The sequence below is a fragment of the Labeo rohita genome, chromosome 9 (genome assembly GCF_022985175.1).
Source record: "Labeo rohita strain BAU-BD-2019 chromosome 9, IGBB_LRoh.1.0, whole genome shotgun sequence".
Taxonomy (NCBI): domain Eukaryota; kingdom Metazoa; phylum Chordata; class Actinopteri; order Cypriniformes; family Cyprinidae; genus Labeo; species Labeo rohita.
Genome location: NC_066877.1, coordinates 5,617,525 through 5,643,840, shown reverse-complemented (window position 1 = coordinate 5,643,840; position 26,316 = coordinate 5,617,525). Strand labels below are relative to the sequence as shown.

General features: G+C 33.5%; 1 protein-coding gene across 2 annotated transcripts in view; it reads right to left on the bottom strand.

The window, feature by feature from the left end:
- Positions 1-26,316, bottom strand: part of epha3 (eph receptor A3) — a 159,886-nt gene that overhangs the window by 62,456 nt on the left and 71,114 nt on the right. For both annotated transcript variants that reach the window (XM_051119278.1, XM_051119277.1), the window contains exons 4-5: positions 16,645-16,800; positions 7,936-8,271 (exon numbers count right to left, since the gene is read on the bottom strand). In XM_051119278.1, the coding sequence (XP_050975235.1) occupies positions 7,936-8,271; positions 16,645-16,800 (492 nt within the window). The remainder of the gene's footprint in view (positions 1-7,935; positions 8,272-16,644; positions 16,801-26,316) is intronic.

Here is a 26,316-nt window from a genome sequence, read left to right as displayed (position 1 = left end):
CACAAACTCCACACGCCAAACAGAAGAGGCGAACCGCAACAACGTATTTCAAGAATGCATGAATGAGTCATGGAAAACCTTCTGTAATGCCGTGATCCAGCTAAACACTTCCACGCAGATCAGGGGCCAAAATTAACACTTGCCAAGTGCCAAACGCAAGTCGCAATTGGCTTCGGCTGTTGACTGGTAACGTTATGAGAAACTGCAACTTTTTGTGGTTTAAGTCGAATTGTAAGAATGATAATCAGACGCTTGCTGACGTAATGTATATGCATATATACAAATAGTATACAAAACTTGATACTGCAGATATACTACTGTTCAAGAATTTGGGGGTGGTAAGATATTTGTAATGTTTTACAGTGTCTCTTTTGCTTACCATGGCTGCTTTTATGTGATCAAACATATAAAAAAACAAAAACAAACAAACAACAACAACAGCAAAACAGTAATATTGTGAAATATTAGTACATTTTAAAACAATAATTGTCTTCTCTTTTTATATATATTTTAAAATGCAATTTATTCTTGTGATGCAAAGCTTTTTCAGCATCATTACTCCAGTCTTCAGTGTCATATGATCCTTCAGAAAAACATTCTAATGCTGATTTGCTACTCCAAGAATAAATAAATAAATAAATTTTAAAACAGTTGCCTGGTATGTTTTTTTTTTTTTTTTTGTGCATTTATTTAAATCTTTGTATTATAAATGTCACTTTCACTTCGAAGAATGTAATTACTGAATAAAAGTATTATTTATATAAACTGAAATATATAAAAACTTACTGATCCCAAACTTTTTCAAAGTAGTGAATAGGGAATATTCATCACTTTAAAATAAATAAATAAATAAAAAACTGTGAGATACAGATTGGCCCCTAATTTATACGAATTTGCAATTTAGAGCTAAATAATTCATAATAAAATCATTAGAATACAAATACAGTTTCCCAGCCGTTAAGAAATATTTAAGACTTTTTTTCCAATTCATTAATCATTGTCAAAAATGTATTTATTTATTTATTTATTTATTTATTTATCTATCTGGTTTAAATAAACAGCATTTTTTAACTCCTTGCAAGATTATAAATGTCTTAGCTGTCACTTTTGAAAAAATTTATGTCATTTCAGAATAAAAGTATTATATATATATATAAATGCATTAAAAAACCCCAAACTTTTTTCACAGTAGTGAATAGGGAATATTCATCACCAAAAAAAAAAAAAAAAAAAAAGAGATACAAAATCACATTTAATTTTGTGACTGTGAGATAGAGATTGGCCCCTACAATATATGATCTTGCTATTTAGAGTTAAATTATTCATAATAAAAGCATTAGAAAAAAATATAGTGCAAAATATAGTTTCCAAGCCATTAGGAAATATTTAAGACTTTTCTATTTCCAATTCATTAATCATTGTCAAAAATGTATTTATTTATTTATTTACTTATTTATCTGGTTTAAATAAACAGCATTTATTAAAAATTCAACTCGTAAAATTATAAATGTCTTAGCTGTCACTTTTGAAAAATTTAGCATCATTTCTGAATGAAAGCATTATTTTTATATATATATATATATAAATGCATAAAAAAAATTACTGACCACAAACTTTTTTCACAGTAGTGAATAGGGAATATTCATCACTTTAAATGACCCAAAAAAAAAAAAAAAAAAAAAAAAAAAAAGAGAGATACAAAGTCACATTTAATTTTGTGACTGTGAGATAGAGATTGGCCCCTACAATATATGATCTTGCAATTGCAGACTTAGCTAAATTATTCATAATAAAAGCATTAGAAAAAATATAGTGCAAAATACAGTTTCCAAGCTGTTAGGAAATATTTAAGACTTTTTTTCTTTCAATTTACTCATTACTGACAAAATCTTTTGCATTTTTTATTTACTTATTTATTTATTTTTAGGATTGTGTTTTAAATAAACAGCATTTATTTAAAATGAAAAAGCATTTATTTAAAGCTGAACTCCTGGTAAGATTATAAATATTTTAGTTGTCACTTTTGAAGAACTGAATGTTATTTCTGAATAAAAATATTATTTTTTTATATTATCAAATACATAAAAACTTACCACAAACTTTGGCATAGTAGAGAATCACAATTTAATTTTGTGACTGGGAGATGAGAGATGAGACTGAGAGCTAAATAATTCATAATAAAATCATTAGAAAAAAATACAGTGCAAAATGCAGTTTCCCAGCTGTTAAGGCATATTTAAGACTTGGTATTTTTCCTTTTATAAATTCACCTGCCATTGCCAAAAAGTTAATTTTGCATATCCCGGCACAGCAGCATGAGGCTTGGAATTACTGAAAGTTAGGCCACATGCTTTTACAGCTCTGTTGGCTTCGCTGAAAAACTCTGCTCTGCCCCGGCACGATTGCGAGGTCGGGCGAATCGCCCTGTTAAAATGGCAGAAGCGTCAGGTCTCAACACAAACGTTTTACAGCTCTGATGAGGTTGAGAGCCAAGCAGAGAGCACTGTTCTTACATGGAGGGCAGCTTGCGTGTGCTGTCTCCCTTGGGCTGCGGAGCACATGCTGGCTCTGTTTAGATGGATTGGGCTGCGCTGACAACCCTCTGAGCCCCTCGTAAATGTGCTCTCCGCAGGCCCGACTCACTAGACTGGCCGTTCACACATCCATCTCCTTGTTCTGCCTGTGTTTTATAGGACAGTAAAGGAAGCTGGATTATTTGTCTAAGAGCAAGAGTAGAGAGAGGGGTCACGATCTTCCTGGTTTTGGTTTCTGAAACAGCCTGAACTGAAAAACTCAATCGAAAAGACAGAAAATGAGGGCGTAGTGCTGTCTCTGCGCTCGGAAATGAATACCATCGCGGTGCAATAAACCGGAGCGCTTAAGCCAAACTATGCTTCTTTGTACTGGTATGCTTTGAAAGCAAGTAAGAATTGTGAGTAGGAGTGCGTGTGTCTCAAGAGATTAATAAATTGTAAAAGGGTAATGAGGCCGTAAAAATCAACAGACAATAATGAAAAACAAGAGGCCTTAATACTCTAAAATAAAAGCGTTTGTTTATACGTAACATTGCTAAAATGTTTCTCTGAGACATCAGTGAAGGACTAGAGGAGTGAAGTGTTAAATCCATATTTACTGCCCATCATTCTGAGGGGCTACAAATCTGTCACCTCAAGGTATCCTTGTCTGACAAAAACACCTTTAATAGACACTAAAAAACCTTAAATCCACAACAAACTCTGGTTATACCCAGGGTCATGCTAACAACGCAATACATTTTTATAACCCCATCTGAGCTCAGAAATTTGAGTGGGCATTACCATTTTATTTAGGTGTTATGCACTAAATTCTGATTCTAAAAAAAAAAAAAAAAATCCTCTTTACAGAAATGCGGTGTATTTAAATTTTTCTCCTAAATAAATTTGTTGATTTATATATACATATATATATATATATATATGTTTTTTTTTATTTTTATTTTTTTTCGATTAAGATGAATCGATTAATCAATAAATTAATCGACAGATTAATCGATACAAAAATAGTCATTAGTGGCAGCCCTAAAATTCTAGGGAAAAAAAAGATTATTATTATTATTTTATTTTTTTTTTTTAAATAATGTTAATAATTTAATAATATTATTTAAGTAATCACTACTTAATTTTTCCTTCTCTAATGAAAAAGTTTTAAAGAAAACAAAGTTTTCTTTTTTTGTTCTTTTCTTTCCTTTTTTTTTTGAAATAACATTTTTATCATTTCATATTTTTTGTGTCACTTTTTAACCTGTTAATCTTACGCAAGGTTTTTTTTCATTTTATTTTTAGTGAAAACAACAGATATATGTTGTAAAAATTAATATATATATAATTTTTAAAAAACAATTTTTAATATTTTACAAAAAATAAATAATAACTGTAAATAGTAACGTGTGTTAGCATTTATAGAAAATAAATAGTGAGCAAAAAAACAAACAAACAAACAAAAAAAGATTTTGAAAGTCATTATGAAATAAGTCTCTTATGTTCACCAAGGCTGCATTTATTTGATTATTATATTTAAAATAACTGATTTTTATGTGAATATATTTTGAATTAAATTAAATTAAATTAAATTAAATTAAATTAAATTAAATTAAATTAAATTAAATTAAATATTAAATTAAATTAAATTAAATTAAATTAAATTAAATTAAATTAAATTAAATTAAATATTAAATTAAATCAAATTAAATTAAATTAAATTAAATTAAATTAAATTAAATTAAGTTAACATTTATTGCAGATTTACTACTAAAGAAACATTTCCGTGCTGAAAACTGTCAAGTTGCTTAATATTTTTGTGGAAACAAATACTTTTTTCAGTATTATTTGAAGAATAGAAAGTGCAACAGAACAGAATTTATTCGAAATACAGATCATTTGCAACATTTTAAGAATCTTTAGAGTCTCTTTTGATCAATTTAAGTGTCATTGCCGAATAAAATTGTATTCATTTAGTTAGTCATTGCTCATTTTCTTTAATTATTAACATTTAGTAGAATTTAATGAATGTCCGAATGTCTAGAATAATCTGTTATAAAAATACTTTAAATTATAACTCGGGCGTACATTATTCATTTTCAAAAGTTACAGTTTTAAAGGTAGTGCACTGCAGAAATGACCCACAAATATAGAAAATATACATGAATGTTCAATGACTCAGTCAGGGAAGACAGCGTAGAGTTGTATCACTCTGAAAGAAGATGCCTTTCTTCACAGATAAATCAGCATCTGTTCTACGACAGAAGATGAAAGATCTGCTGAGTGAAAATGCAGTCCTCTCTCAATGACAGTAAGGATTTTATGAGGTCTCAGGCAAAGTCAACTGCTCCCTGTGGTAAAAGGGTGCAAAACTATCAATCCCCTGCCTTTGAACCTCTAGTAGTCCAAGTAGTCTTTGCCTACTATTTCATGACACCAGACCCCAAAGCCTGTAATCTGTGGACCAAAGCCTGCTCTAAATCATCCGGCAGGACCCGTACCTATCACTCGGCAGCCGGCACTGAACTGACAGAGGCCTGAGCCCCACAGGGCTGGAGAACAGAAACACGAGTCTTCACAAAGGAAGCCCACATGGAATGAGAGGCAGATGGCCTGCCGTTCAGCATCCCTCTGCTTTAGTAACCTGAGGAGTCGTGACCTTCAGACAGCCATACTAGAGGCCAGCACCTGCACGATGATATGTTCACAGACAGCTGCGATAGTGCGGGATGAGCAATAGGCTTGCAGGGGCATTAAATGCTTCTTTTCTTCCTTCCAAATCGAATGTTGAGCTTTGTTGCACATCGCTGAGAGGAAATTGAATTGTCTTCGTGAATACGTCTCAACCGATCCCAGGGGACCGTTAAAACATTTCGCTCAATCAATGGAAATCTTTGAAGACATTTTTCTGTTAAGACGGCTTTGAATGAAGTGTAATTTTTGCCAATATCGCGTTAATGTCCCATTATGAGACCCGGGAGAATTAAACTGATAGTTCGCACATTGTTCGCAACCTCTGCAATGTTCTTTCTTCCATGGAACACAAAAGGTGAATATCTGAAGGAAATCCTGGCTGATCTGTTTCATAATGAATGGGGAATGGGCCTGTCAAGTCACAAAATTGCAAAAAGAGAGCAATAAAATGATCAGAAATGTTAAGATGTGTCCTATATTCCATGCCATATACAACCCAGTCTCGTTGGAAAAATGGGCTTGTGGCGACATTTATGCAAAATTATGTTAGGTTGCTTCTTATTCGTTTTGCAACACTTTCAAAGTGAAATGTCCAGTGAGTGATGCTAAAAGTGTGTTTAGTTGAGATGAATGTGAATCTGAAAACATTTTATTGCATTAGTTATGTATGTATTATGGCAGTTTGTAAATAAAATATGACCATGGACCACAAAACCAGTCTTAAGTAGCACAGGTATATTTGTAGCAATAGCCAACAATACATTGTATGGGTCAAAATGATCGATTCTTCTTTTATGCCAAAAATAACTCGGATATTAAGTAAAGAACATGTTCCATTAAGATGTTTTGTAAATTTCCTACTGTAAATATATCAAAACTTAGTTTTTAATTATTAAAACGCATTGCTAAGAACTTCATTTGGACAACTTTATAGGCGATTTTCTCAATAATTAGTAGTTGAATAGTTGAATCTTATATTGGCCAAATATTGTCCTATTCTAACAAATTCTGAAAAGCTTATTTCTTCAATTACTTAAAAAGACCACTATGACTGGTTTTGCGGTACAGGGTCACAAATGTCTGGCGAGTGGGCGCTAAAAGTCTAATACGTTTGAAAACAACGTACCACCAACTCTAAACCTAAGCAAACATGACACAGAAACACATTTTCTGATGCACCCATAGCATTTTAGCTTGCTTCTACAAGTCTTTGAACTTATTTATTGTGACTCATCTTTCACAGGTATCAAAATTGCAATGCTGTACCAGGTGCGCTACCGAGCAAGTTTACTACATCAGAAAAGCCATACATATGGAGCTGGTTGTGACACAAACATATGGATTTTTATTAATTGATAATTTATACATCAATTGATCTGCCCCATAATCATAATTTGTGTGAAACTAAACAAAAGTTGTTGGTATTTACTGCCTCTAGTGGGAAAAACCAGTGAATTTGGAGAGTATCACAACGTATGTGTGTGCGTTTCTCTGCTTGCAAACAAGGAGCAGCACATCCGGGTTCTACGTCAGAGCGCTGGCTCATGTATGCGTCGTGTTACTCTTATGAAACATGTGTCGAGCTTCAGAAAATTATGGTTGAACCACTAATGTCACATGAACTATTTTAACAATGTACTTACTACTAAGGCTGCCCCCTAATAGCCAGCTAAACTGTTACTTGATGAGAAGAGACTTGGTCGACCAAAATTTTTTTAGTCGCTTAGTCACAGAAAAAAAAAATCCACAGGAAGTGGTGAAGTCACGCAGTCCGTGACAGACAGATCGTTAACTGGTCTATGTGGTATTGGGCAGGTCATCCAAACACTCGCCTATCATTCATCGAGCTCAAATATGGCTTTTCATCTGAAAGATGTATGTAGTAGCAACTTTACATGTTAACCTAGAAAAATGTGCGCTATTCAAGTGTCTGTGCGGAGTGTGGAAGCTGAACAGTAGCGCACTCACTGCATGACAGATGGAGGCGCCGGTGCAGTCATTTGCTTTTAAAATACTCTGTCATTTTTGGTCATACAGATAAAAGTAATACATCTTTCGAATCTGTAAAGACTCTATGTTTATTTGTGTGCACTCACAATAACAACAAAATGTTGCGCTTTTGTAAAATAATGAAAGCAAACAGGATGCGCTTTCTGCCACCTCTGTCTCTGTGAGTGTCAACTTGAGCACGAAACTTCGAAACTCTGTGTATATTAGCCTTACAGACATGAAAAATGCATCTATAGAGAGTGACTTTCAAATGAACCAATTCAAATAGAAAACAAATATTCTCAAATTATGTAATCTGCTGGGGTTCTGTGGCAAGCTTTTTTTTGCGTGCGCTTTTTGCGTGCGCTTAAGTGCTTATTATGCTATGTAGACAATTAAAGGCTCATTATTATGATTTAAATGCTTTATGAACAAATGTGCGACTAATAGTCGACTAATGTTTAAAATTAATGACTACTAGTCGACCAGAAAAATCTTTTGTCCAGGGCAGCCCTACTAACTACCTTTCTAGGCGTTGAACGTGTCAGTTGCATTGCTGTCTATGCAGGGTCAAAAAGCTTTCAGATTCAATCAAAATACCTTAACTTGTGTTTTGAAGATGAACAAAGGTCTTATGGGTTTAGAACAACATGAGGGAGAGTAATTAATGACAGAATTTTCATTTTTTGGTGAACTATCCCTTTAACAATAGAATGTACTGGGATGAGAGACTCACCTGCTTGGTTGGTAGTGATGGTGACCGCAGCATACTGACGAACTGTAGGGGCCTGAGCGGACACTCCGTTTTGGGCCTCGATCTCAAAGGTGTAGTTGGTGTGTGCCAGGAGGTCTACCACAGTTACTGTCGTGTTAGCGAGGCCGGTGGCACGGGGCAGGAAGCGCACGGCTCCTCGACAAGGTTCACACTGCCTGGGACCCAGCCAACATCGCTTACAGACCACGTTAAATATCACGTCCTTCCTGCCTCCGCTGTCAGCCGGCCAGGTCCAGTCTAGAATCACTGACGTCTCATTAATGGCTGAGATCACATTGCGTGGGGCAGATGGAGGTCCTGGGGAAAGAAGATACGTGATATAATAGCTACTCAAAAAGTTTAAATCAAGCCATAAAAATATGGCACAACATGATGAAAATCCATTTGAGCTGTATTGAAATGCATATTCAACACTGGGAACCAATATTGATTCCGGAAACCCATTTCAACTGTTCCTTCAACACTCTTTAAAATAAAAGTTCTTTATTGGAATTGACAGTTCCATGAAGAACCTTCAACATCTTTAAAATCGCATAAGGTTCTTTATAGTGGACCTCAGTTTTTTAGATTACTAAAATATTGTTCACATAATGAAAAATAGCTGAGAATTGTTCACTAAAAGATTCTTTGGGGAACCCAAAATGGTTCTTCTGCGAAAACTCATTTTGGAGCCATTTTTCTTAGAGTGTAGAAAGCAATGAGATTAAATGGAGAGAAAATGGAGACTTTTAGATGCTCTCTAGATGATCTCAATTGCATTCATTATTTTTTAATTCATTTATATGTATTCATTTACCTAAATCTGTAAGCAACTGTCTCATTTGTGTCCTTTTCGATTTTTTCCTAAGGGATGACAGGAGAAACATCTGGGACAAAGTTTATACTTAAATGAAACACAACTGAGAACTCCATTAAATCTCATGAGCTATGAAAGGGCAATAAAATGTCCCTCTGGGGAAGTACGTTTACTTTAAAAAGTGTGGGTTTAATCGTTAAAGTCATCAGTTATGGATGGATATGGAATTTAGGCAAGCATGTCCTTCCCCTTGTTAAAATGTTGGCAAAGCCTCTAGAATTACTCCAGAGTTCAGAAGTGTCCTCACTGGATTGTTATATTAACTTTTAAAGATTGTCCCGATAAAAAAATGGGGTATGAAGTGCGGCCAGAGGGCTCTATTGATTGGAATAGCAGGCCTGCATAGCAAGCTGTTGAATGAATAAGTGACAGGCTTCTGCGTATATATGAACAAGAGTGAAGAGTAAGGAGACGGACACCAGCTCAAAGCCAGATTGTAAATAATTTTGGAATACTTTGCAAATTTAATATCTGACCTCGGGGTATAATTACACAGAAACTAAATTCCTGCCTTCAGTGGTGGTGAGTGAAGAAATTAGGTGTGCGATGCTGGGTTAGTTTGATTTGACGGGAATTCGCACACTGAAGGCCCGGAGTCTAGAGAAGGTTTCCTGAGAAGCGGAGAACCATTTTGACAGACATTTTGTCTGAGAGGGAAAGTGGGGGAGAGATAGGATTTGATACTACATTAAGAAATAGAACAGAGGAGTCTCCTCCACAAATTCGCTCCGGAACATTCCAGAACACTCCCTGTTGCTTTCCCTTGATTCCGACATGACAATAAATCAGACGTTTAGCTTCAAGGTCAAATACAGGATTCACCACACTGGCCTTTTCAAAAGCACTTAGAGAAAGAAGAGCAACAATCCTTAAGGAATAATTCACTCAAAGTGTAATTTTATAATCACATTTACCAGCTCTTGCTGAGGGGTAGACTGAAAGACTTTCACTGAAGTCTTAAACATCAGTCTGCTCCTTACAAGTAACAAAAGTATGGCTAAAAGGCATAGAATAGAGCATATAACTGTTTTTTATACAAAGCTAAGATGTTTCTTCCAGTATTTATGCTGTTTATGACAAAGCTGCTTGTTTTCAAACAAGCAGTCAATATATCAAATTAATAGAGTAATTATACATTAAATTATTTATTATGGTTATTTTGTTGTTATTGTTAACTATATATATATATATATATATATATATATATATGTAGCTGTAGAAATCTTACCAAAACTTAAACAAAAATTAAAGTAAACTAAACTAAATTAAATAATTAAATTAAATTAAATTAAATTAAATTAAATTAAATTAAATTGAAAATTGAAAATTGAAAAATATAAAAATAAAACCTAATTCACTATAGTCACTATATCAAAGTAATTAATCTTGACTATTTTGTTCTTATTGTTAAGTAAACTAAAACTAACATAGAAACATTTCCTGTAAATTAAGCTGAAATGAAGTGGAATGGAATATTAGTTGAAAAACTATAAAACTATAAAATTTTAAGTTTTAACAACAACAACAACAACAACAACAAATCATGCAGCTGTAGAAATGAAGAGTTCATTTGCAAAAAACAGATAGCTTCATTTTTATTAATTTTCATAAATCATATTTTTTTAATTGTGTTATCATGTTTTTATTGTGTTTTATTGTGTTAGCTGTATTTTTTAGTTATTATCATTTAATCAAAACAACCCAACTGCAGTTTGATTAATATTACTTGGAATGCACATTAAAAAACATGATTTTTGAACATTTTTAGAAATTGAGTTACCTATTTTTGTAAATGAACTCTTTAAATATAAAATGAAAATGAAACTATATTAAAGTATGACTATATTTAAAATATTAAAGTAATTAATCATGATTATTTTGTTATTGTTAACTAAAACAATTAAAAATAATTTTGGTAATAACAATTAAGCTGAAATAAAATAAAATACAAATATTAGTTGAAAAACTTACAACTAAAAATGTCGAACTCCTATGTACTTGAAGAAACAGCTCATTTGGAGAAACTGCTCATAAACAACATACTGCAATTCAGAAATAAAATCTTACATGAACGCAGTCATTACTACTACTACTACTAATAAATCATGTACCTGTAGCAATATTACAAAAACTTAAACTAAAATTAAAGAGAAAACTGAAAATATAAAAATGATAGCTAAAAAGGCTATTTACTGAAATGGACTTACATTAACATCTCATTTTATTTCATGGAAAAAGAAATTACGAGTTCAAAATGGCATGAAGGTGAGAATTTCCATATTAGGCTGAACAATCTTTTTTATTATTTTAAAGTACAGTGGATTTTCTATTTTACAACACATCCTTGATCTTTCCTTATATAAAAAATGAGTATCATAAAAAGGAGGTTGTCTGTGTCAGCACAGATAAAAAATGCATTAATGTGCCTCAGTCTGCAGTGGCAACAGCATAAACCAAAGTCTCTTTTTATAGGATAGAGGAAAAAGTAGTCATATGTCACTAGGTAACATCTTTGCCAGAGCAAGGCGTCCTTTGATCCTGACGTATAATAGAAATCACAGTGAGCAGGTAATGTTAACAGACCGGCCGGCCTGTTAGCGGGAGGATGTGAGCTGTGCCAGGGTAAGCCATCCATTACACGGACACTTCAGTCTGACAGGCAGTCCACAAAAGTGTGACTACAACCTTCGTTATTACCGCTGACATGAACAATCACCACCACAATATGACGAGCCCATGAAACTCTCTCTGTGACATATGGAAGATGTTTGGATCAGCATTGAAGTGGTGCAATCAAAGATGGGTACAGTAGATTACTCACTAATTGTAGTCCATTTCAGATTACAGATCCCTTTAAAATGTTGCATGCTTGTTTAGAATCACGTCTCACATGTGCTCACCAGGTTTTGTGAAGTTTTGAGTTTTCCTTTCGACGTTATAGGATTCTAGCCAAATTTGGACAGGCCCCTTTTCTAAATGACCCCGTTATAGCTTCCCAAAGAGTAAATTTCAACTTTTTTTTTGATAATTATTGGCCTAGAAAGTCCAGATAATTGTACTGCAGTGTTTTTTTTCCCAGATTGAGAGGAAAACCTAGGACAAGTTTGCAAAAGTAGTTATTTTACATCTTCACAATCATGTAAAAATGATTTGATTGACAGCAGTGGTTCTAGGGGCAAAGTTGTCCAGAATGAGAAGTTCTATCGTATGAGCGAAGAAACTGCGCAACTCATAATCGCTTGCGACCTTAACAAAAACAATATTGCCACCCAGTTGCCGATTTCTTTTAAATTTCTCTCAGAGCTTTGGGAATGTGAGTCAAACAGGCCCACCGAGTTTTGTTCCAATCAGCCTCCATTAACCTTCTCTAACAGGTGCTCAAACTTTGTTGGCCAATGGGGGCCATGTTATTTGAGATGCGCAAATGTCCTTGTAGACACTGTGGCACTTTGGACCAAGATCGTGCACACCGATTTTCATGTTGATAGAGCAAATGGTTGCGCAGTTATAGCCATTTCTATGTTTTTTTTCCCTCTTATCGATTTTTTTTCCCTGTGACTTCAGATTGAGCTCTTACATAAGTGTTCAGAGTTCGGTGGAGATATCTCATTCCATTCAGGAGTTACAGGCATTTTACAGAAACTGGCCCAGTCCTTTTCGAATGTTTTGGCATCCCTTTGTGACGGTGAGCCGAAAGTCCAACCTTTTTTTTTAAATTATCGATATTCACTCTCCAGAGAATCTTTCTGCACTGGTTCAGTCCTGATCAGGGGAAAAACCTAGGACTAGTTCGCAAACTAGTTTGCAACTAATTCGACAATTTCACCAGGCTCACGATCAAATCTGAGGCATGCGTTTTGTCCAGCGACAGCCAATGATCCCAACGGAATAAACTCTTGAGCCTGCGACTGTGACAGGCCAACTGGGGCAAGCTTTGGTCACGTTGTAGGTGGTGTGAGTACTACCATCCAAGTACTACCATCAAGTTTCAAGTCTCTACGACTTACGGTTTGGTCTGCACAGTCAGTTTTGCGTGGTGATCGCTGATCCGTGACCATTCTAACAATTACATTGGGGTTTCAAAAAAAAAAAAGCGAAAAAAATGTCCCATAAGAATCTCATTGAAATGGTTCCGAATTATAAATAGAACAATTTTCTTATTGGAATCCTTTAGGATTTTTGACAAGGGCAAGCATTTTTGAAGGTTATGAAAGCCTGTTTCCACCACTGAATAAAAAACAGAAATAGGCAATTACGACTTTTTATCTCACAATTCTTTTTTCCTTGCAATTACAAGTTGACATCTCGCAATTCTGACTTTTTTCTTAGAATTGCATGAATCGCAATTTGTAATAAAGTCAGAATTGCGAGACATAAAGTCACAATTCTAAGAAATGAAATTTTTCTCAAAATTGCGAGTTTAAATAACACAATTCTGAATTTTTAACACAATGGTGAGTTATTAAGTCAGAATTGTGAGATATAGACTCGCAATTCTGAGAACATATTTGTCTAAATTGGAATTGCAAGTTTATATCTCACAATTTCTGAGAAAAAAAAAGTCAGCATTGCAAGTTTTTATCTCACAATTCTGACTTTTTTTCCTTGCATTTACAAGTTTACATCTCGCAATTCTGACTTTTTTCTCAGAACTGTGAGATATAAACTCACAAATCTGACTTTTTTCTTAGAATTGCATGATATAAACTCGCAATTGTTATAAAGTTAGAATTGTGAGACATAAAGTCGCAATTCTAAGAAACAACATTTTTCTCAAAATTGCTTGTTTAAATAATGCAGTTCTGAATTTATAACACAATGGTGAGTTATTAAGTCAGAATTGTGAGATATAGACTCGCAATTCTGAGAACATATTAGTCTAAATTGGAACTGCAAGTTTATATCACAGTTCTGAGAAAAAGTCAGCATTGCAAGTTTTTATCTCACAATTCTGACTTTATTTTTCACAATTGTGTTACATCATGCAATTCTGAGAAAAAAGTGAGAATTGTGAGATAAAAAGTCGCAATAACATTTTAAAACATTGTATTCCGTGTCGGAAACGGGCTTCCATAAAGGGTAATATATTCCAATTACAAGTACTTATGGAATCTGATTATGTAATCCAGATGTACATGTAATCAGTTACTACCCAGCACTAGGTACAATTATATAACATGTCCGCCGTTGGCATTTTCCTCACGTCATAGATTTACGCCACAGAATATCGCCTTTATGAGGCCGTAAAAAGAAGGCAGGCAGAAATAAACAAGTCCATTTATAAGTACTAAAAACAGGCATAAATATGTATGCCTTTGAAAGATTCAACGGTGATTAAATACCGACCTTTGCTGACACGACATAGAATGCAACATAAACTGTAAATTTTACAAAGCCATAATTCACGGAACAGCTACCCGTATAATGCAGCCATGACCTGAATTATATTCACGTGCAAGAAAAAAAAAAACATCTCTGAAGAACTCAGAATGACCTTCCACAATTATTGCAGATAATATCGTGCGTCGTCTTCCTTCAATTGCAGTTCCGCTCTCAGAGCTGCACTTAAAGCGTATCTGTTCCACTGCCTGCATCCGAGCAGATTCTATCAAGATAAATGTATAAACTCGAGGGCTATGACAGTATGAAGTGGAGAAATTAAAGTCGCACACTCCGTTCGAGGGTTTTTTCCGCTCACTGTACCCATCAAAGTCTTAAACTAACATTGGCAATGAGTGCTTAAGTGGAAACGAAGATTCGGTATTGCTTCCGACAGACGAAATAAAAAGCGACTCGCATGAGCGTGGCGTGATCCGACGTGCTGACTACTTCGGATGTCACGTAAGATACACCCTATTAAACTTGGCCGCAGAATTCAATAAGGCTCTTGGTGGTTTTATGTGATATGAATCAGCACTGATAGCAATGCGGTGATTTATGGATAATGTGTTTTGGAATGCTTGGCAGTCGCTGTATGCATCTGTCTACCATCTGCGTGCGTCTCCATAAAAGAGAATGGGTTAGCTTGCTCCGCTGCGCAAACCCGAGGAGGCCCGTCGGTGGAAATGGTTAAAAATAAGCAAACACGGCCTATTCTCGGTGGGACGGCTTGAAGGCCGCTGAGGGGGTATCGGAAGCTTTGTCAGAACGAGCCAACACAAATTCATCAATCCTTGAACAAACACCATCCTTCAAAAAGCTCCGGCGCTTCTGAGAGGGCTGCGCGGCGAACGGGAACGCTGTGTTTCAAACAACATAAATAATTATCCGGACAACAAAATCACTTCTAAACGCTTGTGGAGGTTTTGCTGTCCTGCACTGTTGTGTTGAACATCTGGGTACGCCTTTGTGTTGTGGGTCAAACTGACGCATGTTGGTTTCCATGCAGTTTGCCAAAAATCAACACTAAAAAAAACTAAAAAAGATTTATGGGAAAAAAAAAGAAAAGAAAAGCTTTTGCAGCTTGCACTGGTATTTTAGTATAGGTGAGATACTGTTATAGTTTTGTTTAATAACTGTAATTTTTTATGTTATTATATTTTCCATTTTCATTTTATGTAAATTTTGTTACATTTTTATTATTATTATTTACATTTCTATAGTTTTTTTTTATTATTTTGTTTTATTTTTTGTTATTTAGTACACCAAGTTAAACTAAAATAAAATAATATAAAACTAAAACTATGCAAGTTAAACTAATATAAAATAAAAATAAAATAAAATAGGAATACTGTTTTTTACATTTCTATGTAGTTTTTTGTTCTAATTTTACTTTATTATTACTATTATTATTATTATTATTATTATTTTGACATTCCTTTATAGTTTTTATTATTATTATTATTATTATTATTATTATTTTTTAGTTATTTATTTATTTTTGGTTCTTTAGCACACCAACTTGAACTAAACAAAACTGAGAAATGATGTGTTGGGAACTAGCTGAAATAAAATAGGAGTATGTTTTTATATATATATATATATATATATGTATATAGAGTTTTTTTGTTTGTTTGTTTGAATTTTTATCTTATTTTATTTTTAGTTCTTTAATACACCAAGTTAAACTAAAATAAATTAATATAAAACTAAAACTATAAAAGTTAAACTAATATAAAATAAAATAGGATTTTTTTCTATATTTTTTCTAATTTTAGCTTTAATTTTACTTTAATTTATTTTATTTTATTTTATTAAAAAAAAATTTAGTACACCAAGTTAAACTAAATGAAACTAAGAAATGATGTTGGCAACTAGCTGAAATAAAATAGGAATTAATATTTTTAATATATATATAATTTAATTTAATTTAATATTTAATTTATTATTATTATGACAACTAGCTAAAAATAAATCAATAATAATTAAATAAATACAAAATAAATAAAAAAAAAGGGAAATTATGAACTCGTAAATGAATAAATGAATGAATGAATAAAAAAACCTAACTAACATCATTTGAATGTCTTTTTTTTGACTGCGAAACTCACACCGATGAAAAATTCTCTTTTAATGATTCAGAAGTCCTCAGTTTCATGTATTTCATATTCTGATATTATGTTATAGCATCAATATAATGTATTTCATATTTTATTTTATTTTTCTTCAAATCATATCTATGTATTGAGACTTAGCTTGCACATTCATGACCTAAAATCATGTCACAAAAAATTCTAGAAGAAATCAACAGTGTTTCAAGTAGTTTAAGAATAAAGTGTGGGTCGAACTGACTTGGAACACAACAGGAGGCTTAAAAATAAAGGTAAACTAATAGAATCTAGAGAAAATGTATTTATGTAGGAAGCAGCACGTACGAGAGCAGGCCATGGAGACGGGGTCCTCCTCTGCACGGAAGTAGTTTTTCTCGCAGGCGCAGTGCACGGCTCCCTCCTGGTGCGTGTAACTGTGCGGTGGACACTTGGAGCACTTGACGTTCCCAGAAGAGGCCTTATAGAAACCGGGCCGGCAGGCTGTGGAGACAACAACAGGAGGGAAGACAAATTAGGATGCTGGGAGTCTCTAGCCAACAGGGCCATTCATTACCCCATTACTATGCTGCCACTTTTAATGGAGCGAATCATTTCACATGACCATATGCATCGGCCGACACAATGGAAAGACGTTTAATCATCTGCACGGACTTAAACAAACTAATAGCTGTACCAACAGCGCTGAGATGTGCGTACGGCCGGCCACACGCACATGTGAGTGGATGTTATGACCTCATAGGAAAAGAAAAATTGTTTCTACTTGGCAATGAGATCAAAAGGAGAGCAAATGAATCTGCTTCTGAGTAATCTCACAAGTGTCTCCTATGGAGTTTCAGAAGAGACTTCAATAACTGTCGAGGTGTGAATATTTCTCATCAAATTCCAAGACTATGTTTATGTTTTCTATTGAGCATTCAAAATACAGAATTATGGCAATAGGCGTATCATTTCAGACACACGCTGTACGCAGTAGACCAATCACAACAGACTGGACCATCTGACCAATCAGAGCAGAGTAGGCTTCCAGAAAGGCGGGGTTTACAGAGACTGAATCTTTGAACTGCTTCAAATGAATTGTTTAAGAATCACTGGAAAATGAGGTGCTATGCATATTTTGAGAAAATGAAAACATTTTTTGACCTCGCATGTATGTAAATCTGTTGTAGGAGACTCCCCCAAAAATATTAGGAACCTTAAAAATGGCATAATAGGGGCAATTTAATGAAGTGTCAGTTACAGACCCTCATTACTGTTCACTACCTTCCAAAAGTTTTTTTTGTTTGTTTGTTTTTAATTTTTATTATAGTGTCTTTTGCTCACCAAGGCTACATTCATTTATTTAAAATTTCAATAAAACCAGTAATATTGTGAAATATTTTTACAATTTTAAATGACTGTATTCTATGTGAATATATTTTAAAATGTAATTGATTCCTGTGATGCAAAACTGAATTTTCAGCATCATTACTTCAGTCTTCAGTGTCACATGATCTTTCAGAAATCATTAGTATTCTGATTTACTGCTAAACAAACATTTTTTTCGCATGTAACTCAAAATCCAGTTTCTTAATTTTATTTTTAGTGACAAAAACAGATATATGTTGTAAAATAAATAATGTATTTGATTTTTTAAAGATTTTTTAAAATAATAATTAATAATAATAAGTCCTGTGTTAACATTTATGGAAAATGAATAGTGAGCAATACACACAATTGTGTAAAAGATTTTAAAAGACATTAAGAAATAAAACTCATATGCTCACAAAGGCTGCTTTTGTTTGACTGTTATATTTAAAATAACTGATTTCTATGTGAATATATTTTAAAATTAAATTAAATTAATAATAAAATGTAATTTATTCCTGTGATGCAAAATTGATTTACTGCTAAATAAACATTTTTTTTCTAAATATTGTGTAACTCAAAATCCAGTTTCTTAATTTTATTTTATTGACTAAAATATATAATGTAAAAAAAAAATTGATTTTTTTGTTTTGTTTTGTTTAAGATTTTAAAATAATAATTAATAATAATAGTCCTGTGTTAAGATTTATGGAAAATGAATAGTGTGCAATACACAGAATTTTGTAAAAGATTTTAAAAGACATTTTGAAATAAAACTCATATGCTCACAAAAGCTTTTATTTGATTATTATATTAAAAATAACTGATTTCTATGTGAATATATTTAAATTAAATTAAATTAATTACATTAAATTAAATTAATATTAATATTAAAATTAATTGTAATTCATTCCTGTAATGCGAAGCTGAATTTTCAGCATCATTATTCTGATTTGTTGCTAAATAAAAATTCTTTTATTATTATTATTAATGTTGAAAATTAGCTGTACAGCTGAGCTTATATTTTTTTATAGAAACAGTGATAATTTTTTGATAACTTGAAAGTTCAAAAGAACAGCATTTATTTGAAATACAAATCTTTTGTAACATTCTGTTTTTGCTGTCACTTTTGATCAATTTGATGAATCGTTTCTGAACAAAAGTAATTATTTCCTTTAAAAATGGCTTACTAACTCCAATTTTCAATAAGTTTTTCAAAGTCAGTAAGTCTCTTGAAATACACCTTTTTTGTGACAGCAAAGTCAGTTAAGGTTGTAAAATTGTATGTGGTGTCACTGTATGTAAGGAAAGTTGTTACTCTGCATTACATTTTTGACACTCTTAGATTAAAATCTTTCAGGAAAATGGCTTATTTTTTATTTCTTAAAACCTTATGAAAACAACATGACCAAGAGTATTTTGTACCTGAGGAATTTTAGGAGAAACATCTGAAAAACATTTGTGTTTACCTCTAACATTCAGTCTTTTAAGCTATGAAAGTGCAGCCTACAATATGAGCAATAATTTTTCCTCCGGGAAATGAAAATTCAGGAAGCTAAAGTCAGAGCTATGTGATAAAGTGTGTTTAAAAATACTTCTAAAGTCTTCTTTAATGTCATATTCAGTGGCGGTTGCATGAATTATGCAAATACACCTCTCAAAAAATGGAAAAAAATATCTCTGCTATTAAAGTGTACTCATCAGCTCATCCTATTCATGAGAATCCCATTCCATTACCCATAATGAAGAGGGAAAGTCATGATGAGCCGGCTAATTACTGCACCTCACACGCATCTGTATTCCACTCCCCTCGTGTTGCAGGTTCAATACCTGATACAGTTGGTGAACCAAAGCTTCAAGTCAGCACCATCCTCCTAGAATCAATTCAGTTCTGCCTCACGGCAAGAAAACCGAAGGGGCTTTATTATTATAGAAGCAGTGAGGTCAGGTTCTCCTTCCCTGGGAATAGAGCAGAAGACCTTCCCTCGGTTTATTAAAGGTATTTTGGGGTCGGATGCAGCCGCTTCCAACATATCAGTGATGTTTATGACCTATCTCACGGTCTACATGACGTTCCCACCACTACAGCGAACCTACACGCCTGTTTGTTTTTCTCCTGAGAGGTTTTCTTATGCATAGTGTGAGGAGAAGACGGCATAGAGAGTAGCTGTGATGCATGAGAATGCAGGTTTACATTAACCTGTTTCTCCTCCGAGGCTCTCCATTTGGGACTGCACAAAATGAGGCTGATGAAAAAAATTCAGGTGCTCTTAATAGCGTTTGTTACAGGAAATCTAATCTGACACACCGTTACCTCCGCGAATGAGAAAACACAGAGTCCCAAATGTGATAAACACACACCTATGTGGCCAGAATATGTCTGAGGAACCCAGAGGAACATTTTAAAACTCAGAGGTGGCTTTTTCACAGCTTAGGAGACACACTGAAGGTCTTTGTTATATGTGACCCTGGACCACAAAACCAGTCTTGAGTAGCACAGGTATATTTGTAGCAATAAACAAAAATACACTGTATGGGTCAAAATTATAGATTTTTCTTTTATGCCAACAATCATTAGGATATTAATTAAAGATCATGTTCTGTGAAGATATTCTGTAAATTTCCTACCGTAAATATATCAAAACTTAATTTTTGATTAGTAATATGCATTGCTAAGAACTTCATTTGGACAACTTTAAAGGCGATTTTCTCAATTTTTTTTTTTTTTTTTTGCACCCTCAAATTTCAGATTTTCAAATAGTTGTATCTCGACCAAATATTATTCAGCATCAGATGACGTATAAATCTCAATTTCAAAAAATTGACCCTTATGACTGTTTTTTTTGGGTTACATATATTCTGTTTTGTGTATGTTTCACCTAAAATTCCTTGTGACGATTTCATAGTGTTGTTAAAGGGATAGTTCAAACCTGTATTGAGTTTCTTTCTTCTGCTAAACACAAAAAAGGACACTTTGAAGAATCTTGGTCACTAAACAACTGTTGGTAGCCATTGACTTCCATTGTAATTTCGTATTCATTTTTTTTTTTCCATACCATGAAAGTTATGACTACTGGAAACTATCTGTTTACACACATTCATTAAAATATCGTCTTTTGTGTTCAACAGAAAAAAAGAAACTCAAACTGCATGCTGTGGATTTGAAATGACATAAGGATGAGTAAACGATGACAGAAAAGCTAAAATTATCAAATTTAAATAAAAATTTAAAATGTTGCCTTGGCAATTAACTGAAATAAACAAATATAAGTTGATAATAAAATGACTAAAACTGAAAAAAAAAAGCTAAATAGAAATAGGTGCCGTAGGTAATCATAACGTGACGATATACAGCCATATCGCACAGTTACAAGTGTGATATTGCGTTTATACAACAGTTCGATGGCCTGGAGCTCATATCTCCAAAAACGTCAAAGCAAATAGACGTTAGCTTTATTAACAAACTGCATATTTGAAGTCTAAACAAGTACATTCTTGTCTAAAAACTCTTAAAACTACATTCTGTATTATTTTTAAAATTATAGTGGATTTGGGCATCCACCATGACGCTCGCTATGAGAAACACCACAAGCAGAGTAAATGAAAGGTAAAACGGTTGGAGTTCCAATATCACTAGAATATTGCACTCCTCTCAACCAATCAGATTTGAGGACCAGAGAGAACTGTTGTATAAATAAATATAAACAAATAAATAGATGAAAAAAGCACAATATAACTGCTAACAAAACTTAACGTTTATATATAAAGAAACTACACTACCAGTCAAAAGTTTTTGAACAGTAAGAAATAATAGTAATAATAGAAATGAATACTTTTATTTAGCAAGGATGCTTTGAAATTGATCAAAAGTGATGATAAAGACATTTATGTTACAATAGATTTTTATTTCTGTTTCAGATAAATGCTGTTCTTCTGAACTTTCTATTCATCAAAAAAACCTGAAAACAATTCTACTCAGCTGTTTTCAATACAATTTAAATAACAATAATAAATGTTTTTTTAAGCATCAAATCAGAATATTAAAACGATTTCAGAAGGATCGTGTAACTGCAGTAATGATGCTAAAAATTCAGCTTTGAAATCACAGGAATAAATTACATTTTAAAATATATTAGTTATTTAAAATAGTAAAATTATTTCAAAATGTTACTGATTTTGCTGTCCTTGGTGAGCAGAGGAGACTTCTTTAAGCAACATTAAAAATCTTACAGTTCAAAAACTTTTGACTGGTAGTGTAATTCAAATTAATAATCAATACTATAATGGTACGTAAATAATAATAAAATACCACTGGTGAGAATAAAAATTTTTTTGCTGTGGACATTAATGGGAAATGTCCATGTTGAGACTTCAGTCTTGACACTGAGTACAGTGTGAAATATCATCTGTTAGATTATCATTTTTTATTCGGGAAAATACGTAAGAAGCAAAAATTCTCCATTTGCTTTCTAGGAGAAACACTTGAGATCTCATTTGTATGTAAAGAACAAAAAAAGACAGATTTCCTTCCAATCATCCTTGATTTCACAATGCCCTTGACATGCGCTGACCATTACCTATAAATAGAAATAAATTACCCAAACCAAAAATAAACAAAGGAGATGCAAGACAAAGAGCGGCTCGGGTCAGTGAAGCAGGTGATGATGGAGAGAAAGGTGCCCCAGTTTCCGTCACACGAGCGCTTGTACTTGACAGCTCTTTAATAGAAGCCTGGGAAGCCAATGGCTCTCGACGGCATCAGCCTCTCATCTCTCCAAACCCTCATACTGCAGTGAAAGCCTATGAATGACATTACCCAAAGCTGTGCCTGCTCTTCCTCCACGTAATCTGAACGCCTCAGATGTTCAGGCGAGCGCTGAGTGCGGGGTGATGTATAAGTTTGTGTGTCTAACACGACGTGCTGAGGTTGGAAGCGCTTTGTGTGTGCGAGCGGGACAGAGCTGGGGGGCTGTTATTGATTACACGTGTGCTGCGAGGAGACGTTGGGGCTCACTCCTGGGCTAACAGGCACGAGAAGGGAGTGGGAGCGCTACAGAGGGGCGCTGAGGTGATTTCTCATCCAGGCCTCCCAGCACACGCTCCGTACGCACTCGCTCTTAACAAGAACACACACGCGGCCTCTCCCAGGAGCCACCCTTAATAAGGATATGAGAGATGATCTTATTACTTTGTCGAACTTTTCTTGATGTTCGACGGTGGGGAGGTCGAGTAAAAACAAAGAGCTGTGAAAGAAATCTTCCCGAAGGAATGAAAAATCAATCGTTTCGAGACAGCAATGAGATGAAGGGTAAATGGAGCAAATGTTTCAGAAGAAATCTCCACACTGTGCTCAGATTTGTCATAAAAGAGGTGCATTCAATGTCACATCACTGATCCAGTTTTAGGGACAAACCAAAACAAAACTTCTCATAAGAAAGAAAAAAGATGAAGATGAAGAGTTTCAGAAGAGACCTCTATAATGATGTCTCAAACTGTTCTCAGATCTGCCAAGAATGTGGCAGAATCCAAATACTGTGTTTGGAAAGGAAATGATGTGTACTACAGGAAAAATATTTTTTTGTGCTTTCTCTCGCAATTATATCGTTGGATAATTTTACTGTTTATAAATTGGGAGCCGCTATTAATATCCGGGGCATTGAAATCGCTTCTGAGGTAAAAGGCGAGATTGTGTTTTACTTTCACTTTTGAGATTGGCGATTACACGTACTCTGTTTACACTGCGGAGCGGCAGTACTTACCACATATTTACAAGATTGTACGTTTGTCAGTGGTGCTCAGGATCTGCAAATCATTCGCCATCATCCTGTCAGTCATCTCTCTTTACTCTGTTTATGCGGTAAGTGAAATTTTATGTAATGTAATGTAGCAGACTACTGCTAGCAAGCGGCTAACCATGTCCCTTTAGCGGCTCCGTAGAACGCGTTATTCGTGCCTTTCCAAATAACTACAGATTCATTATTCAGACACATCCCTAGACACCAATAGGTGCACATAAAAGTCATTTCTATATGAAATTTTAATTTAGAAATTGAAAATGTTAATCACGGAGGTTTATTCAGCATCATGTCACTGATCCAAACAGTTTTAGGGACGTCCAAAACAAAACAAAAACTGTGAAAAAAACCTATAAATAAAGTGATTCTAGACAGCAATAAAATAAAGGCTCAAAATTTCTCATCAATTTCTCATTAAATTCAATTAATTTTATAGTGTTAAATTTACTGCAAAAAAATATTTCCTTACTTTTTTGTTTGTTTGTTTTCTAGTACAAATATCTAATCATGCTTAATTAATTCTAGTTAATAAGTTAATTGTTTATGCTTGAATAAATAAAAAAAAAAGTTTTTTTCTTTCTTTTTAAAGCAAAAACTGAAATAAATAAATAAATAAATAATCTGAAAAAAAAAAAAACGTATCTTGTCATTTTGCTTCGCAAATAATTGTCTTGATTTCAGAATATTTAGACATTTGACAAAAATACTGAGGAAGAACATCATGTTTCTTCAGTATGCCAACAGTTGGTCTTGATTGTGTGTATTTGTAATTCTATTTCTAGTTAATAATAAATTGTTTATGCTTGAATGAATGAATGAATGAATGAATAAATAAATAAATAAATAAATAAATAAATAAATAAATCGTGTTGTTTTAAATAAAAACTGACCCATGGTTAAATAATAAATAAATAAATAAATAAATAAATAAATAAATAATCTGAAAAAAAAAAAAAAAAAAAAAAAAAACTTATCTTGTCATTTTGCTTTGTAAATAACTGTCTTGATTTCAGAATGTTTGGACATTTGGCAAAAATACTGAGGAAGAACATCATGTTGCTTCAGTATGCCAACAGTTGGACTTGATTGTGTTTATTTTTGATTGTGTGTATTTTTAATTCTATTTGTGGTTAAAAAGTTAGTTGTTTATGCTTGAATGAATGAATGAATAAATAAATAAATAAATAAATACATAAATAAATAAATAAATAAGTTTTTTTTTTTCCCTTTGTTTTAAGCAAAAACAGACCCATGGTTAAATAAATAAATAAATAACAATAATAATAATTAAAAAAAAAAAAACTATCTTGTCATCTTGCTTCGCAAATAATTGTCTTGATTTCAGAATGTTTAGACATTTGACAAAAATACTGAGGAAGAACATCATGTTTCTTCAGTATGCCAACATTTGGTCATGACTGTGTGTATTTTTATTTCTACGTTTAATTTTTGGAGGAAACATCTGAGACAAAGGTAATGCTTAAAGACACAGTATGTAAGATTTTTTATTAATATATTTAAATATTAGTTTTTTATTTACATTATCCCAAATGTTTCGAAGAATGTTTAAACAGAAATAAGCAATTTTAACTAGTATCACAGACTGTGTCATTGCATCGCCTACCAATGACACCCTCGATTTTTCCGGTTTTATATTGCAGAAAACATGTAAGCCCCAAAGATGCTTTAATATGTTATGCATTTTATCAGACAGGTGACGAATGCACAGAGTAGCATTATAACACAACTTTCAACACATTCAAATGCATCTAGTATAATAAAACAGCATTGCTTTTTCCTACATACGCATGACTGGAAGAAGCGGAAACGCTCGACTGTGACATAAAAAAAAAAAAAAGCTCAGCTGCTTTCAAGCCGTATATAGTGCTTGTCTCTCATTAGCAATCGCTCCAGCTGCCTCGTTTCGCTTCCACGACTTTCAGTCCCACCCTGCTTCATACTACAGTGACCTTAGTAAGTCTTTAATACATTAGCTCATCCATGAATATGATTATGATTTCTGCTCGAGTCCTGTTGGATTGTATCGGCTGTGGGGATGAAGACTACAACTCCAATGATTCCATACTCAATCACAGCGTCATTAAACTACGCCTTTGTTTCTTTTTTGTTTTAATTATGCGCCCCCTAGCGGCGAAAACGTACATATTGTGCTTTAAGTCAAATCAATCTCCTAAACAATGAAATAACAGAGAAATAAACTTTTCCTGTGGGAAGGGGTAGCTATGTGATAAAATTTGGTTAAAAAAAAAATAAAAAATCAAACGTTCCTCTGGGCTACAGAACAGAAAGCTGAAGAGTCTTGTGTCATTGGTAACTGCTGATATGATATGAGAGCAGACCTCCCTGTGACTAAACAGGATCCTATCAATCAATAGAGGCATAATGTGACGACATGACGGTAAGTGCAGGCTAGATTCACTTACGGTACGCTCTTTATACAGTAGCTGGCAGAGAGGGAGAGGATACAAGAAACAAATGCATTCATTCAGCACCTCCTGTTCAAACTAATTGCCTGTGAAACTGTATCTGACTCGCTGGCTCTCCAAAGAAAAGCCCACAGTGGATGTCCTTCCTCTGGGGAGACAAGAGCAAAGTCCACACAGGTCAGACACTCATTCCCATTATCAGTCGCAAAATGTCTGATGTGAAAGTCTAAAATGAAGGCCGTCTGAGATTATTAAAAAGGGAAATCTTTTAAAGTACAGTTTATTTAAAACATGCCTAGTAAAAAGACCTTCCTTACATCTTTAATAATAATAATAATAATAATAATAATAATAATAATAATAATAACAATAATAAAAAACGTACAGATAACTGACTTTCTGTCACATGC